Source organism: Dermacentor albipictus, unplaced genomic scaffold (genome assembly GCF_038994185.2).
Source record: "Dermacentor albipictus isolate Rhodes 1998 colony unplaced genomic scaffold, USDA_Dalb.pri_finalv2 scaffold_40, whole genome shotgun sequence".
Taxonomy (NCBI): domain Eukaryota; kingdom Metazoa; phylum Arthropoda; class Arachnida; order Ixodida; family Ixodidae; genus Dermacentor; species Dermacentor albipictus.
The window spans coordinates 1,171,824-1,189,969 of record NW_027225594.1 but is presented as its reverse complement, the minus strand read 5'-3'; the positions used below and the strand labels follow the sequence as shown (position 1 = coordinate 1,189,969).

General features: G+C 44.6%; 1 protein-coding gene across 4 annotated transcripts in view; it reads right to left on the bottom strand.

The window, feature by feature from the left end:
* Positions 1-18,146, bottom strand: part of LOC139046645 (pneumococcal serine-rich repeat protein-like) — a 64,483-nt gene that overhangs the window by 46,050 nt on the left and 287 nt on the right. The window contains exons 1-3 of one of the 4 annotated variants that reach the window (XM_070530017.1): positions 16,494-16,708; positions 12,517-12,583; positions 7,978-8,106 (exon numbers count right to left, since the gene is read on the bottom strand). In XM_070530017.1, coding sequence (XP_070386118.1) covers positions 7,978-8,104 — 127 coding nt within the window. In that variant the 5' untranslated portion in view covers positions 8,105-8,106; positions 12,517-12,583; positions 16,494-16,708. Of the gene's footprint in view, positions 1-7,977; positions 8,107-12,516; positions 12,584-16,493; positions 16,709-18,146 lie in introns of those variants that run through there. The other 3 variants (XM_070530015.1, XM_070530016.1, XM_070530014.1) reach the window with 3 other exon arrangements.

Below are 18,146 nucleotides of genomic sequence, written 5' to 3'. Positions count from 1 at the left end.
TCATAGTTTTCCCTTACCTTTGAGATTAAAAACTTTGTATTACATTTTCATCTGTCTATTACTGAACCCACTGTGCCAAAATGTTTTGAGGGACTCTAAGCTGAAACATTAATCCTTTTAGACGGATGAAACATTCTTTAAAAACTTGTGTTTTTTAGTGAAAGATAGCCATTTATCAGCAGAGAAAAGTTTATGTGCCCAAGATGCTCATTGCATTTCTCTCAGTGTGTTCCCGACAGGCGTCATTTAGATGAAGTCATTCATGGGCTTCAAGTTAAGATGCATTTCTGAATATAGGGTTTAGAGTTGCATTTTTGAATTGTGCACGTCTGAAATCAGTGTGACATGGTGGACTTCATGGCATTTTTCCTTGGTATTTGGGCCATATGTGTTCCAGGAATGTTTCCAAAAGCTGACAAGTTAAGCCTCCCTCCCCAGTGCTTACATTCAAAGACAGTATCCCACATTTACTCTATTGTTAACATGCCCTTGACTGTAAGGTGCGCCAGATTTTCCTGCTTCAGATATTTGCTCCTACAGCTACACCTCGATTGGACTGCATGACATCCATCTCTTAGCCGGCATGACAAAGTTCCAATGCCACAGTATGAAAAAGCACAGCCTTCGAGATCAGTTTTCATTACTATGAGGTCACTGGAGGTGCAACTTTGACATGAGCTACGTCCAGCTACGTATCCAATGACCATAAGCTTCCAGCACTTGCAGGAGCTTCCGGCATCTGCAGTACAGCAAGGCACGACCTTCAAGACTGGAAAGTATGATTCAGGTTTTGCACACCACCTTTTGTAGCCGTGCTGTTTTCCTGGATGCTTGAAGACTAGCTTAGCAATTTTTCAAAAAAAAAAAGAAAGGTATGGGTTAGAACAGGATGAATACGGCACAATGGAAAGCCACTTGGCAGCCCTGAGTGGATCCTGCCAAAAAATAAGGTGCCATACTATGAGAAGTGGTGCAAGAAGGTTGCTGTGTTGTCCCCACTTGGCTTAAGCCCAGACCACACGTACGCTTGCAGACCCGCCCAAGCTCGCGTTCATGCACCCACGAATGTGCAGACGGTGCGGCCTGGCTCGTACGCGTCGAAATCTGGCGTGATCTCGGGGAACAGCTCCTCTCTGTTATCGCGCACTTGGGGTTGCCTCGTGTCAGCGCGCCTGGCTACGCAGCTACGGCACGGAACGTTCAACTCTCAGTGCAGCAGATTTATATCATGCAAGAAAGTGCTTCTTCTCTTTTTGCATTGATCTAACAGCTATAAAAGTGTAACAATTACGTTTATAGATATTGAAGCATTTTGAAACACTGTCGATAACAAAGTACGAAGCGGCGCCTGCGCCGTCGCATTCATCTTTGTGGATGCAAACCGACATTACTCGTGAGGCGCGCGTCCGCAAGTGTACGTGTGGTCTCGGCTTTACACATTTGCATCCTGACTTATCAAACTTATGTGTATGAACGTACAAATGACCTACTTGGTATATCGGTAATCTAACACTGTATTGTAACAGGTCTCTTTTGTGCCTTGCCCTTTGTAAAAGCCGCTCGGCAAACAATATTGCTGCCGCTGCATCTGATCCTGTGCCTGCCAGCACTAGGTCATCAATATGAACAAAAAGAGTTCATTTCAGAACCTCTGCATTCCATCAACATGGTCCACAAGCAGTTGCAGTTGCTTCAAGCTTTCAAATTGTACAGTGCAATGTTGATACACCCTGTAGCTCAGTAACATAGTACCACTCTTTCTGGAAGTGCTTGGAAACTTATGTTTGTGTGCAAGAAAAATAACCCATGCCCGGCCTCAAGCTAAGCCCTGAATTGCGGCACAATAGCGAAAGTGCAGTGTGTATACAGTGCGATTGTGAAGGTGAATACCAGCATAACACGGAATCTATTTTTCTTGCCGTCCCTTGCCAAAATATGAAAGCTATGGATGGAATGAAACTGCAATCAGTGATTATACATAGCTGTCCCTGTGTAATTATGTGCTGAACTGGAGCAGAGGGCAATGCATGTCGCTCTCAGCAAACTGCATACATGAGCATCACAGAATATTAAGGCCACTTGATACTCCGACGCAGCGTGCGTGTCAGCCAGCAACAAAGGTTGGCAAGGCCAACTTCGTCACGTTACAGTTGTGCGAAAACCAACCCCTCTATGGTCCACCGCATGCACCGCGTCGCCTAGACACATGCACATTTTGTGCGAAACTATGAGCTCGTTGCAATGTGCAGAGGAAAGCGCCACCACCAGCGGCGAGGCGCGGATGCAGCGCGTTCTGGGTGACAAGGCTGGAGCAGAATGCAGCATGTTGCGTCTCGCGCCGGCTGCAGCCATGGAACGCAGACAGAAGCCGGTTACATCGGCTGCCCCTCACGACGGACTATAGAATGCTGTGCTTCTGCTGGCGTGGCGTCGCCATGCCAAGCGTGCATGCGCGTCAATGCTATGTCGGACTATAAGTGGCCTTTAAAGCCATACACTAAACCTTCTGGCACAAAGTTCAGGCGTATTAACAGTAACATGACAGCAGACTGTCTACAGTGTTGTCCAAATTGTCTACTGATCATCACTGGCACTCTAGTGGTGCCCTACCAATACCAGGTCCCCGTCTTCAGGCCAGCGCCATATTGTGCATTTTGCATATGCTGGCTTGATTCCAGACTATGCAAACACGAGTTAAACACGGATTAATAACCTAAGAAAAAAAAATTTGCCAACTTTTTCACGCAATCACTGAATCACTGCTGATTTAAGCGCAGTAGATGATGAACTCCCCATTGTGCTAGAAAAACACAAACACAGTCTGTTTATTGTGTTGCTAGATGTACGACGGCAAGATTTGTGTAGAAAATGTCAGTACTAAGTGCCAACACTGATTTGCATTTGCCAAATGAAACCCGTCCATGCATACGAGTTTTCCATATCAACACTTCTACGTCATACGCCATATCCTACTCTGGTAACGTGTGCAAAATCGTCCCCAACAAAATAGTGCATTAAAAGCAAAAGGGCTGACGAAAATGATATTTAAAATGTGTTGAATACATACATTGTGCTGTGAGCTTATATAATATGTGTAAAGCGCCTTGGTAAAGAAAGCTGGAAGATAGGCGGCTAGGTGTTTCTTCTCAGTGACTGTGTGTCATGTAGTGCGTTCATTTCTTTCAAGCGGCTGGACAGGTGCTTTTCAAGTATGCTAGATGTGAAATAAATGATGTTCTCATATTCAAAGCTTCTGCTGAGAGTTCTAGCATGGAGTCAACATTCTGTAAACTTGAGAAAACTCACCAAAGAGTAGAAAATCCTTAATCTGTTCTGTTGCTGTGCGCTTTTAATGATTCTGAAGATGCAAGAAATGCGGTGAAACAAAAATTTCAATGCTGGCATGAAAAGTACATGCCGTGAGAAAAATGCATGTCAGGAAATATTATGTTGTGTTGTTAGACTGCAAGTTCTAGCTAGCATTAGGTGGCCAACAAATTATAAATGCTTCTCAAGTTGAAAGTCGCTATATATATGTTCACTGTTATACTCATTATAAACTGGAAAGAGGCAATACATAGCTATTTCCAGATTTCAATGCGCTTCCATGACTTGATCTGTGCCAATGTGGCCACTTTTTCTTTAATAATGTTAGGTATTATACAGAGTTCTCTTTTAACAGAAAGGGATAAGATTTAAGATGAAAGACATATACATGATTTGTAAAAGCAGTTTACTTTCTCACCCAATTAAAACCTGAGATTTTATATCAAATGCTAAGTTTGAATTCACTGGATGTCAATACCTAGAGAGAGAGAGAGAGAGTGAACTTTAATGAGAACAAGCAGTTTAGTCAGCTGGGCCTAAGCCTCCCAAGATGGGACGTCGAGGTCTTGTCAATACCTCGAAAATTAACATCTAAATTATACTTCTTAGCTACACTTATACATTACACACCAGGGGCATGATCGGAGATCATCGTTTGAAATGTGTGTTCAGTTCGTGTTCAGTTTCACTGTACGCGATTGGCCTACGCTGCGCAGTCATCAGCCGTGCCCGAACGCACGTTTTGAACTATATCCGATTGCGACCCAACAAAAGCAGCATGATAGTTACGACCACAAGGCCAGAACACTGGTACTTGAACAACCTGCAGCACGCGCCTAAGCAAGGTTAATGGGAATGACCGTGACAGACTGAGCACATACTTTTCATTTCCTCTTATCGTAGGATGGACCGAAGTGATGCCTCACCTGCCATGTGTACGAACAGTCGTAGCGATTGCGACGGCAGAAACATGCTCGACTAACCACATGTGGGAACGGGAAAACAAAAGCGCCAGCGGAGCCTTCCCCATTCGCTGCTTGCTTGGTACCAAAGAGACACGGACAATGTTAGAAGGATCTCACGTAACGCGCCCGGTAACACTGATAGCACTTGCAATTCCTGTGCGCCGCCTGCAAAAGGAAGGACCCCCCCTCCCTCCTGTTTACCCAAACCTGCTGCTGCTTGCTCTTGATGTGACTGTTATTGAACCGAGGATTCCCACACATGACAGTGCCATCGTTGGAGTACTCAGCATTACAATCCAGCGAGAAATGTGTATTCCTCACTGACAAGAGAATACAACAAGTTATGCTACTCACTGTAATTGGTTGGGCTTGGACATCTTTCTTTGCACTTACAAACAAATACAAAGAAAAAGACTAATATGATGTTTTAAAAATTTTTCCTTTAGAAAGCAAGCAAAATAATAAACATTAGAATATTGCATAGAAGCAATGGCAACACGAGGCAGTGATGGAGGGCACTGCTGTCCACGTCGACTCTAAGCATAGCTTGCGTTTCACAGGACGTCCCTTTACCTTACTACCTTTACCCCGAAATCACACTTCATCTTTTCTTTATTTTGCTACTTCTGTGAGCTAAAAGTTGTCATCAGCTTAACACTTTCTTCCTTACAAAGAAGCAAGCTAAAATCCCACAGTCCTCTTCAGCTCCCGCCTCTTGTCCAGTTTCCTCGTAAACACTGTCACATAGTAGTAGAGTTTCCTTGCCTTCTCACTTCACCTTCCCCACCCCCTGTATGGGAACTACCTCTCCTCTTCCCTCCTCTCCACTACAGTTCTACCAGTCCCCTCTGGACTTGCCCATTAGTAGAAAGGGAAGGGCTGCAGTTTCTGCAATGCTTCTGAGTGTGGTCACGGATAATTACAGCTATCAAGAGGCTGATGTAGCGTTGCTCAGGGATCTCCAGAGGCTATTTTGCACATTTGACGCGGTAAGGTCCAAAGTAGTTCCACGCGTTGCCTTTGCTCCTGTCATGTACACACACGCTCAGAACCACCTCAGATGCGGTGTGCCAGACAGCAGCAGCCGCAGCAGCAGTGGGAAAGTCGAAGGAAGAGGCAAAGAAAGGTACACTTTACAAAACGTAGGCAGTGGTTGTGGTGGTGACAGGGAAACCTTGATGTGTAAGCTACCGGTACATGCTCATGAAAGAAGTGCTCCCATTGGCAGCAGCGTAAGCACCTCTTGGTGAGTGAAATGTGAGAGAGGACGACGCTTTTATGTTTCTCTGCTTCTCCTTTGAACTCGTAGGTTAAGGAACTTGTATTTGCAAGTACCAATTTTAAGAATTCTCTTTGCATTTAACTTGGAAACATATAGAAGAACTATATGAAATCAGATGTTTGCTCTAAGAACACATATTGGGGTACATGTGCAGTTTATTTACGATTATTTATGGGTAGACGCAGCACATCAGGAGCAGCAAGCTATGCACAGCAGATAATTGGCATTAAAGTATTTCTAGATCACAGTGACTTTTACAGTGACCTTGCATTTGGAACAATTTATTTCTTGTGCAGATTCCCCCCCTCAATCTTGTTCACCCAATCCTTCAACACCATTTAAAACATTTTCACAAACAGAACCTATCCTTCATAACATTCAAAAAACTGCACAATGACCACAAATTCAGAAAGTTTGACAAATTCGGAAGAGTTTGCCAGTATGAATATGCTTTCACTGGAATATTTCGTTCCCACCATTACTGCATTACAAGGTCTATTTGATTCAGCCAAGTTTCTCTGCAACTATCCACGATGCACTACTTAACAAACCTACAGTTGTTAAGTGTAGTGAGGACGCTTGACTTTCACATTTCCTGGAATCCGGCTTCCCCACATAACGTGTGTGGTGCTGCTAGTCAGTAGTTACACAGTAGTATGAGAGATGGCATGAGTGTTCTGTAGCTAATGCCACCTCAAAGGGGGGCACTTGGGCACAAACAGATCTAGCTTGCTCTTCTTTGGGTACTTTGTCCCAAAAGTGTGTCAGACCCCTCAGTGTCGAAAGAGCATTTGGCAGACTGCTCGCACTTGAAAGGATAGAGTTACTACAGAGGTTGTGTAAGGTTGCTCACCTTTGTGATGAAATCTCAACTTTAATTAGTTAACTATAGCCATCAACAGCTTTAAAGCGGCCCTCACCAGGTCTGGCCATTTTGAGCTGACAAGTGCAGAGCATAAAGTACGCACTAACTATTGTGTTTTAAAATTACATCGCTATGCGCCGCGGAAAGGTCTGAAATTTCAATCCGAACGCCGTTTTCCCTTTCCCTCGCGGCGACCGCGTTCCAAGACGGACGGTGGCGTACTCGTGTCTGCACTATGACATTGGTCGTGGTGACACGTGACACGTGACTTTGAGACTTACTCAAGGCAACATCTGGTATTTGTGTAATATGTTGCTTGAATAGACGATTTACAGCTTAGAGAAATAATAAAACACACGAACCAAATGTCTGCATGTTTTTGTTTCACTTCACACTACAGCGAGAGAGATATACTTCAGTTTCGTCTGCTTGTTCCCACGTCGTGCAGTCGCGCACGCAGACACCGAAACTATGTCATTTTCTACCATGTTTGAGCGCAGGATCATGCTCTGTGAACCACTTGTGTCTGCCTCAGTATTTGTGTAGCATGGAATTATACTGCTAGTCAGATGTCCTCGTGCACAGCGTGAAAAACTGTGCACTGCGCGAAACGAGACAATCACAACTGCTCGAGCGCGCCGCGAAAAGCAATGAGAAAAAGCAGAAAAAGCGGGCCCTGTGACATATGCATCACGCGATCCTTGAGGTCCAATGTAGGAGAACGCAGGCAAGGAATTTCGCTTGCGGAGGCTACACGGTGCGAGTGGAGAGAGTGTCTCGCTTGGCAGCGAAGCTCGCCGCCTGAAATCATGGGATCATGGCACTGAAATATTTTTATCTTGGCTGTTAATGAGCCGATTTGACATTTTTTTTCCGGCAGAATGATCCCTAGAGGACACGTAACAGCTTCCAGCGTATAACTAAAATTTGCTATGGGGCCTTGTGAGGGGCCCTTTAAAGAGACACTAAAGAGAAACATTAATCAGTCAAGGCTGACAAAGCCCTTTTTCCTTTTTTTTGTTGATTTTGCAGTAATAGGTCGATTATTAGAAGAGAAAAAGAATGTCAACGGTTTTCTTTTTAATTTCAAGCTGAAACCCAAGTGCCTGTACATAGTGTGACGTTGCAGATTTCAAAGTACGTTTTCGTATTTGAGCTGTCGCAGCTCAGTGAACTTTTTCTAAATGTGCTAAGTTATATTTCTTTTTCTTCTAGCATACAATGTAGACTATCTTTACCAATCAAAAACTGACTAGTCCCGAGAAAACACTGTCATAATCCATGATGTCACGATGACCCAATGTAGCAACTTCCAAGGTGACCCCCGGTCTTTCGTTCTTGTGCCTTTCCTGGAGTACCAAGCCCTGTCCCACGACAAGAGTGGCATTTTCGGTGATTCAGAAGAAAAATTTACGAATGCAGTTCAAATTACTTTCCTCTTCAGCATCCCTTTGGGAACCCTGCAACATACACTGCTGTAACCGTAAACCAGCGGTTATAACCAAGACTTGAGACGAGCCCCGTGCAGTGCTGCTCACCATCGGAGATGAGTTCCCTGAGGCGCAGCACGAGGCTCCGGAGACGCCCCGGGAATCCGGGGTCGCGCAGGTCCCCCTCACAGGTCAGTACTGTGGTGGCTAGGTCCTGGCCTTCCCCTTCCTCCATATCTGCACAATAGCAAGCAACAGAGGCCAAGCCATTGAGCACAAGCCACTCAAAGACACGGCTTCAGCACATTCTGAGTGTAATGTTTTCACAGGCCAACTGCAACAAATTTTTGGCCAGAGAGAGAGAGAGAGAGATTGCATTCTCAGGTTTTAAGTGCCAAGGCCAGGGTCCAATTATGAGGCACACCATAGTGTGGGGCCACCAAATTTACATTTAACACCCGGGGTTCTTTGACGTGTACCTAATTTTAAATAGATGGCCATTTTTTTCTGCATTTTGCCCCATCTAAATGCAACCGCCAGGACTTCTGAGCTCAGCAGCCTGCCATAATCACTGGGCTACTGCTGTGAGTAAATTGGCAGAAAATTATTGTACTCTCGGTGATTTCGGCAATAATTTCGGTAATAACGGTGGTGTCTTCTTGTGTTTCTGAATTGAAAACAGAATTTCTTGCTAACTTTTCCCTAATGAACTCGGTCTTTTATTTAAACCATAATATTTTGCAGCATTCCACACAGTCCAAAATTTCACAGCAGTTCGCCCTCAATCTCGTGATCGGCGGCGAAGTGTGCCTTAAAAATTACCAGAGGAAACTCTGGCGCTAGTGCCACAAGCAAACACATTGCAGTGCCGATTTTCTGTTGCCATTGTTCTCAACTCGGACGTCATGAGAAAATATCTGTTCGCATGGTCCCCAAACTATTCCCCAAAATTGACCTTTACTTCCAAAACGTATTCAACAAAGGTCTCCCTTGCAACATAACGAGTACCACACCTTAGGTCATACATTTTATATGGGCATTGTAATAATTTATCGTGTTGTCACAATAATTCCTGCTTGTGATCATTTAATCACTGTGAATGTTTAACAGTGTGAAGTGACAAAGAATAGGACGAGAAGGAAACACACACAGACACGGGCACTTTGTAATCTTGTTCCCTATGTTTTTTCCCCCAAATTGAAATATTTGCTAAGTAAACTGGTAGAATGTTACAACAATGTTTGGCAGATTCAAGGAGATTCTTGAAAGTTGTTTAAAAAAATTTTTAAAGAAAGAAAGTGCCACCACAAGCTAGAGCAGTACCTTCCATGTCTACGACTTGACCTGTCAGTCTCAAATTTGTGAGGTTGCTTGAATAAACAGGGATTTTTAGCCCAATTTAAAGGGCTCTTATTGTGTGAAGAACATTTCACTACAAAATTTGATTTCAGTATTTTCAAGTATTCGTTTGAATGCGCAAGTATTGCAGACTGTCATGGGACAAACATTCCTGCAAAGATGAGCCTAGTTGGTATTTACTACTGCCCTTGTCGTTTGTGCTTCTCTCACTGTTCTCGTCTTTCCTTAGTGGCAAAACATGTCACGAAATTCTTTCAAATTTTGGCGGTTGGCTGGCCAGTGCCTAATGCTTACTGTTGATTCAGTTCAGCTGTATATACTTAGCCACTGAAATTTCGTTCCTGGAGAGAGAGTACATTTTCTGCTACAGCAACTAGAAACCGGTTGACAATATACATCAAATTACGGGGCTTAACGTCCCATACCAACATACAGGCTGCAGGCTTCGAGGGATGCCGCACTGGGACGTCAAGGGTTAATTTTGACCACCTTGGGTTCTTGTATATGCACCTAAATTGGACAAGCATTTCTGCATTCTTCCAACCCCGTGAGAATGTAGCGGTGGTCGGAAATCGAGCTTGGGACCAGCATTGCCATTTCAGCAAATTTGTCTCTAAATTTAGTGACCTTTATGATAGTTTAAAAACATGTTTTCTATTTGGCAACTGAAAACTTCTTTTAAAGCGATGTGACAGAAATATTCGGGACACTCTGTGCCTTTGAAGTTAAGAATACTGCTTCGAAAATGGCTTTTGAAACCCACTTTGTTATTCAAAAGCAACAAGTAGGCAGTGAAAATTTATGATGCATGGATTCTGCGACAGTGATGAAGCAACGGTGGTCTCTACACGTGCAGGCCATACACTGTAGTTAATTATGCAGAAAGAAAGAGGCTTCACGTTTCACTGACAAAATGGGTTCTTAATTCATTATAAAACCTGTTACAATAGGTCTTGATGATGTGGATGCTGCTGTTTCACAAAATATGTTCGATTAGTGGACGTTCGCCATTGGAGAAGTAAATGAACTACCACAACTTATTGCAACGAATTTCCAGGTGATATAGGGAAGGCAGCAAGTCACGATAAAACAGATCAAATGCAGAAAGGTGTACATATCAGAGTCTGAACACACCATTGGGTTTTTCGTGGTTTTCAAACATAATACTGCGTGGAGCTTCCAGATAGATCAAGGGGTGGCAGTGTATGTGCTTGACTGTGTAAAAAATCATGTAACTGTCCTCACTGTAATCATGTAATTGTTCATCAAGCGGGCATCACAGCATTAATTCTCCTTACATGAGAAAAAAAAAAAAACCCAGAAATTTGGAGGCATAATGTGGACCAAGTGCATTTTTTTTTTCTGTTAGCCAAATCAGGTTACCCACATTCTTTTGAACAGTACTGACCTTGAAACTTTACAATCTGAAAGTGAACGCACCATTTTCGCTGTCATCAGTTGCTGTATTGTAAATATGTTACTAAAGTAAAATCTCTCTAAGCTCTGCTGATAAATTCAGTTTCTTTCTCGTATGCGGGGACATTACAGAAATACAAAGCATTTTTGCAGATGTGTTACCCTGTGTTAGTTTATAACATATTTCAAAAGGCCTACATTATTTAACATATAATCAACACTTTAAGCAACAGTTTTAGTGACCTTTAAGCAATACTTAGCAAACATTTTGGGACTTCTTTATGTCAGTTTAGCCACGTGTTAAAAAAAATTGCTAGCACTGCGCATGATCTTGTGCACAGCAAACAGAATGGCACAATAGCAGGTAATCTGGGTGCCAAGGGGGGTAGCGGGTATAGAGAAGGTATGTGGAGTTTGTTGTTGCAATTTGTCACCTAAATGCCGACTGAGCATGTGCCATTGACTGTCACTTGCGAGGCCGCTCAGTTATGTTCACTGGCTTCCCCAAAGTCTTTGCGCACGATCCACTGGGCCTCCCAGGAGCACCTGATCACGTGTTGTCCCTTCATTTTACCATGTAAATTTTCATGACCACACCTTCAAACTGCCGACTCATACGGCTGTGGTCCAATTACCCCCTTTCACTAATTGGTGATGTCACTTTGCCACACTGTTCAGCTAATGCTGGCTTTGTTTATTACAAGTGTGAAGCATACAACCTTGAACTTGATGGTGACATGCCATATATGAATATTCCTTCAGTGCTTGCTTTTTCAAATTATACCAAACTACTAACTTGCCCAGCTTCTCATGTTACTGGAGTGTTCTAGCATGTCACTTCTCCCACCGGTGTCTGAAACAAAGCCAGCTTTGTGTATCAGGCGAATGCGTGATGTGGCTTGAATAGCAAATACAAAGATGATATGAGGCTGATGTAATCTGCAACCGTACGCTAAAGCTTCTTAATGAAATCTTGTGAAGGCCATTAGCTGAGCATGATTTGAAAATTGGTAACATTACCACTACTGTGGCAAAATGCCTCATCAGAAAGCTGGATTCGTAATTTTGGGAAATTCGTTTACAGGGCACAGTTTATTTTCAGCATGTGAAAATGCTTTCTAGCATTACAAGGCGTATGCTTCATTATTTGCCAGTTCTTCGTTATTATTTACCCTTATTATCATCTTCATGGCCAGCTCCTGGCAGTTGTCTACAAGCGCTATCTGCTAAAGGAAAGGACGAGTTTGCTTTCAACATACTGTTCAATCCTCAGGCACTGTCATAAATAATTCTATTAAATTTTTCAGTACAAAACTGAAATAAATAGGAAAGATCAGGCTTTTATTTGCATATGGTGTGTGTGACAATATTGTGCACACCAGACAAGTATTTCCATAAGTGAAATAAATATAAAAACATCCCTTTGACAGGTTTCCACACCTGCATGCGTGACATCACACTGTTCACAAATTCCAGAAAAAAAAAACAGTTTCGATTTTTTTTGTGTGCATATTAAACTATTATGAGGCTGAAAACACAGCCCCTTATGAAGTACGCTGAAAAAAAAAATGAAGAAAAACAATTGTGGGCATTTTGAAAATGTCTGAAATTAGCACACATCTAAATGGAATCACAAAATAAAGATTTGTCCGTATCTGTGTGCAGTGATTTTCAGTTTTTTAAAAATATATTTGACCCAGGCCCTACTTCATAACGAATACACTTTTTTTCAGCCGTGCGCTAGTAATTTGGAACTGAAAGATTTAATTATGCAGGTTTTCTACAGCTACAATATAAACAGTACACCTGATGTCTGTCTACAAGCACAATCCATTTAAAAATAAAAAGAGGATGGGGGTAGGGTTTGCTTACAATATATTGTTTAATCCTTAGGCACTGTCATAAATGGTGATGGCAGAGATAGTTCTGGCCCATGGAACTAAAAAAAGAAAGACATTTGACTCTTTCAGATGTCTGAGCATGCATGCGAGAGCAATAAAAGAAAGTACTGTGCTGAGATCATCGGCCTCCTGCGAAACACAGATAAGTTGCTCCTTACACATGCAAAACAGAGAATCATAAATTCTACAAAAGCGAAGAATGTTACAATTTTTAGTGACATGGTGACCTTGTAAAGCGTGTGACGACATCATCTTGTGTGAACTACCATGTGCATTTCCTTGTAGTAACAAAAACCAAGCAAAGGGAATGTTTCTTTTTTTTTTTTGCTAGCTAAAACCACGAAAAGCCAACAGACAACAACGTCAGTGAAAGCATAGGGAAAACTAACTGTTCTTTTTAATTAAAATCTATGACTGATAACGAAAAGAGAAATGAATGTGGAAGGAAAGACAACCTGCCACAGGTAGAGGCTGAACGACAACTCATGTCTTGTGTATTGTGTGTGCTACATTCTACTTCTGAGCAACTGTGGTGGCTGCCCTTCCACACCTAATTTCTTGGTTGTTTGTGCGTGCACTAGATCTTGCTTTGAAAGCGTTACCAGTGCCACTCGTGGCCAAGGTGGTGAATATGGGACATCCTTTCAGAACTCACACGACATGTCACCAAGGCCCGCCAGAGTTGAGACACTTGCTACGCGATCGACGAGAGGAATAAAGGGCTCTATATTTATTATAAGTATGGTAATGCAACAGTAATATGTAAAAGTGTTAACGAATAAACGTGAACGTAACTGATGCACAGCTAGGGAGGGCAAGTCGGACAACAGAGCTCAAGAAGGCAGTGGCATACGAAAATATGAACATGCCTGACTTCCACAAATTTGATCCTGCCAGAACAGAAACATGCACAACTGGTTCAAGCTTTCAAGTGGCAGAACTAAAATAAGTGTTTAGAACGCCCAGATGCTCTTCGGGCACCTTTGCATGTGGCTTATTTAACAAAATTTGACAATATTTAGAATATACAGAATGTGCTACAAGACGAACGATAATTTAACATGATCGACGAAGGTCATACAGGAACCGTGTCAAGAAGCATACTGGCTGCTTCTACCAGGCAGCTTACCGTTTATTGCTTCCTGCCTTATAGCACACAGTGCAGCTTTTACTGTTAAAGCGGACAACCTCCTGGCAATAAAACTAAAATAACTTGACGACCCTGTGTTATCAAGAGAGAAAAATGGCTGAGAGGACACATTAGACTGACATACACGTGTTAAAAAATAGTCTGCGTGCCTTTATACCCTGCTGCAGCTGTAGTAGGTAGTTACATACAACACTTGCAGACGACTTTCTGTGGCAATAAAAGGAAAGCTACGGAGAAAGCAAAGTGCACGTATGACAATGCTCCTGAATAAAATCCCACATTCGCATTTGTTTAAGCTGGGGGAATAGAAAACATAAATAACTTAGTTAGCACAGCACCTGTATTAAAATATGACACAGAATACACAACCTGGCATTATAGTTCAATTTTATCCCCCCCCCCCCCCCCACGTTTTGGCAAATGCGGAACGGTCACAAATGGCAAGCTAAATAAACGCCGAGTCAGCTTCTATCAGCTCCGAGAAACTGAAGCACAAGGTGCTGTAAAATCCTGCCGGACTACTCGGAGCAGCAGCACAAGTGAAGCATTTCCACTACTATACCTTTTCCTTCATCGCCACAGAAAGTTGTCAATGAGTATTACTGGCCGTTCCCCGATCAGAACAGGCTCAAATCAATTACAGTACTCAATAATGCAATGCATGGGGGCCTTATTTACGTACGGCTGTAGTCATTGAGAATATTAGTCGTGAGGAAACTAATGTGCTTCGGCCACAGATTCAAGTCAACCCCAGTGCCTGCCAAGTAGTCACAGAAGATGCGTACTCAAGTGGAAAATTCGAAACATGGTTTTCATCTAAAACAGCAAGTGATACCAGCTTTTGCAACAAGGGACAAGTTCTCAGATGGTCCCTTTCAGAGATACCAATTTCAGTGAGTGCCGATTGGATGGTAGGGAAAAACCACTTGAATCATACAACACGCCGAGTACTACGTCATGCAAAAGTGATAAATAATATGCCCCCACCTGTACAACTGGCCTGCAAGATGAGAAGACTCACCGGCTACAGTTTACGTGAAAATTATGTCCTTGGGCATAAAGACACCCAGTAGAAAGCAGTCGGGAAATCACAGCCCAGTTATGAGCTCCAGAAATTGTTCCGAGTGACCAATGAAAGCGTTTTCTCCAATTCAGCCGGCTTTGAATTCACATTAATCGGGCATATTACTACAGAAGTGTCTTAATTACATTACTAGGCTCAAATATTGGGTGCAAAATAAGCTTGCAACGGTGCACTGGAAGCAGCGTGGCCTAATTTGCATATTTTAACCCCGAAGTTCGTTCTACTGAAGGTACTGTGTCAGCATTGTAATAGCAAAATACACACAATGGGGCCATGCTAGAAATTTCCAGGTGCAAACTAGATACGCAATGTCAATTTTAGAGCTCTGCGAGCCTGTTGGCTGCAGTTTTTTGCATTGCCTTATTTTCTGGTAATTTGACACTTATGCATAACACTATCCTTCTATCACATTTGTTATATATTTATTTTTTTCAGCCATCTAGATACCTACTAGGGTCATTTACTTCACCTGTTCTGTTGCCCTCATTGTATTTTCTGCGAATTTGTTATCACCCTTACTCAACGTCTCTTAATAGGCCTGTAAGGTATGATAAAAATATATATATATGAAACTGCAAGTCAAAACATGCTTTCAATTCCTTAGTTCAGAGTGGCAATGAAGCTTTTTGTACATCTCAGGCCCTAGCTGTATCTCAATGATACTAGATATTTGTGTTAGGTACACTTGAAAACTACTACTGTAGCCACTGGCATCACATTATCACTAGCATCATCAGTCAGACTTTTGCTGTATTGCACCTAAGGCAACAAAACCAGCTCACGCCTTTAAAGCCGATCTGGTACAAAATTGGGACTCGACATGGCGTGTTTTGCATATGGTAAATCTGGGAGTCCAGTTATCTCTCTGCACATAGTCAAAGCTGGGCAGCAGTAAGATTGTTACAGCCTTATTAGATTAAAAAAAAAAGTATTGGTTCCCATGGCTGGGCAAAATCCGCCTAAATTTTGCTAGAACCAACTGTCTGCACAAATCTGTTTTTCAAGCATGACAGCAGTAAATTGAAGATGCAGTCTCACACTTGCACAACATTCTTGAGGCAGCACTAAGGCTAGTCTTTCAATTCTTATAGGTCAGGCAGGCCTTTGTGTCAAATATCGTGTTCCATTAAAGAAGTTCCGAGTCTGCTGTGTTTTGCAAATAATTATAAAAGCAAAAAGCAGCTGTCATGTCATCCTGTAGCAAAGCAATAAGCACTGCCACATAAATAAAGCAGGAAGCAGCTTTTCCTGCGGGTGTCGCAAGGTTCAACGTAGAAACGTCTGGCAGAGTTGCATAACAATGGAAAACTGCGGGTTTATTCTGCTGCACGATCAGCTCTAAGAACTCGGGTGAATTTACTGACGAAGTAGAAAGAAAAAAAAAACTGCGTTTGCATTGCACTTGTGCGACTTCCGGTTTCATGCAGGGGATTGACCACACCACCTCCACGAAATCTGACAACATCGACGTCTCGACATCACAAATTAAAATTATCGGGTTCAATAGAGCAGCGACAGCTCGGTTACAAGCAGGCCTTCCGCAAAGCTGCCCGCAACCGCGTTGAAAGCTCGATGCAGGAGCGAGAAGAAAGAAAATAAAGCAATGTCAGCTATTGAGCAAGCACCCCGATCGGCACGAAAATTACGGGACAGGGGCGCATATGCACGCTTCGACTAAACGGCGATCCAAGGTGGAGGAAAGACGGGCACGCACACAAGCTGGCTCGCCCGGGTTATTAATTCGGGCTGAGTGGGCGTGCCTGGGTGTCGGGCAACGCCGTGGATCCAAGAAGCCGAAGGCACGACGCAAAACAAAGCATCGTCCGACTTCCGCCTTCCCTGCGCCTTTCTTCTTCTTCTTCTCGTTTTCTGTTTAAAAGACAGTGCGGATGGCGCAGATGTCCGCCGAGACATTGCCTCAAGGACCCCCCTACTACACCCCCCCCCCCACCTCCCGCCCGCCTTCCAAAGCGCCATCCATGCGACATGCACCGAGGCGGGCCACGCTGGAACCACGCACGCATCGCGGCGACAGGCATTTCCGCACTCGAGATGGAGACGATCTTTCTCGAGTCACGGACCCGTTTCCGTACTAGCAGCCGACACTCGGTGCGCCAAATGACGTGCGCGGCTCCTCACTGTGAGGAGACCGCAGAATTCGACGGAGCTGCCGCCGCAGGCACGAGCTCGCAACGCCGCAAACGCAGGGCAAATGTCCTCACGTCGGTCGTGCCGGCCGAGCAATGCCGCGCGCGGACCCCAGCCGCGCACGGCGACGCGCAGTTGCGGCGGCCCGAAAGGCGACCGACGGGCCAGCGGCCGTCGGAGTCGGAGGACTGACGTCCGCTCGCCGGTCGCGTGCGTCCCGGGGCGCGAGCATGCCGCCCGAACTCGGGGGGTGGGCCGGGCGGCCGGAGTCGAGAGCGGCAATCAAACGAAGCGGCGGCCGCACGTCGGGACGCTAGGACTAGTAGGGAAGTAGGCCTAACGCCGTCCCGTCGTGTCGCTCAAAATCGATGGGGGTCCCGTAGCGCGTACTGCCTTGCCCCGGCAGCGCGGGCGGCAGCCGGGCTTGCGCACGGGGCTCGTCGCGAAGGGCTTGGCAACGGACGCGAAAACACTCGGATGCAGAGACGCGCACGCCGAGACAGTTCTGTGGCGCGCATCGCAAGCGAAGCGGCAGCTCCGACGAGCGAGTTAACAAGCGTCGCGGCTCGCCTTCTGCACCGAGCTGCTATCGGTTACACGGCGAAGGACGCGGAAGAAATGCACATTTCCCGGCGCAACGCGACGCAAAATGGGTGCGGCGACGTTGTTGCCGCGATTCCAATGCCCGGTTTGTCTTGTCCGGCGCGTTAATCGCAGCGATCACTAGTTTTGGTTGCTGAAGGTTACCGAACAGATGAGCCGTGCAGATCAGCCACACATCCGAGCCGCGATCACTCCGCGCGGCGTCACGACATTGGACGGCATGCCATGCTGTGACCGGGATCGCTGCACGCAGGCGTCCCTCGAGCGCTCGTCAACGACGCGCCAGGCATTGGCAGCGTTTTGCGAGCGTTTTCGCTCGCGATACGGGATAAAAATCGGGCTCTAGCTAAGCCTAACAGTGCCTAGGCTTCTGCGGTCTCCCGTCCAGCCAACGCAACAAACAGGAGGAGGGGGGGAGTGGAACTGATTCGAAGTTGCCCTGCCGAACACAACTTATTCGCACCGTACAGAGGTCAACCGCGGCTAAAAACGCTGCTCGCTGTGTACTGTATCCATCGGACTCGAAGGCAATGACGTATCGAAACTGTTTCGTCGACGCAGGGGACAATTTTCAAAAGGCTCAAATGGGTCGATCGCAAAAATCGTCTGAACACCC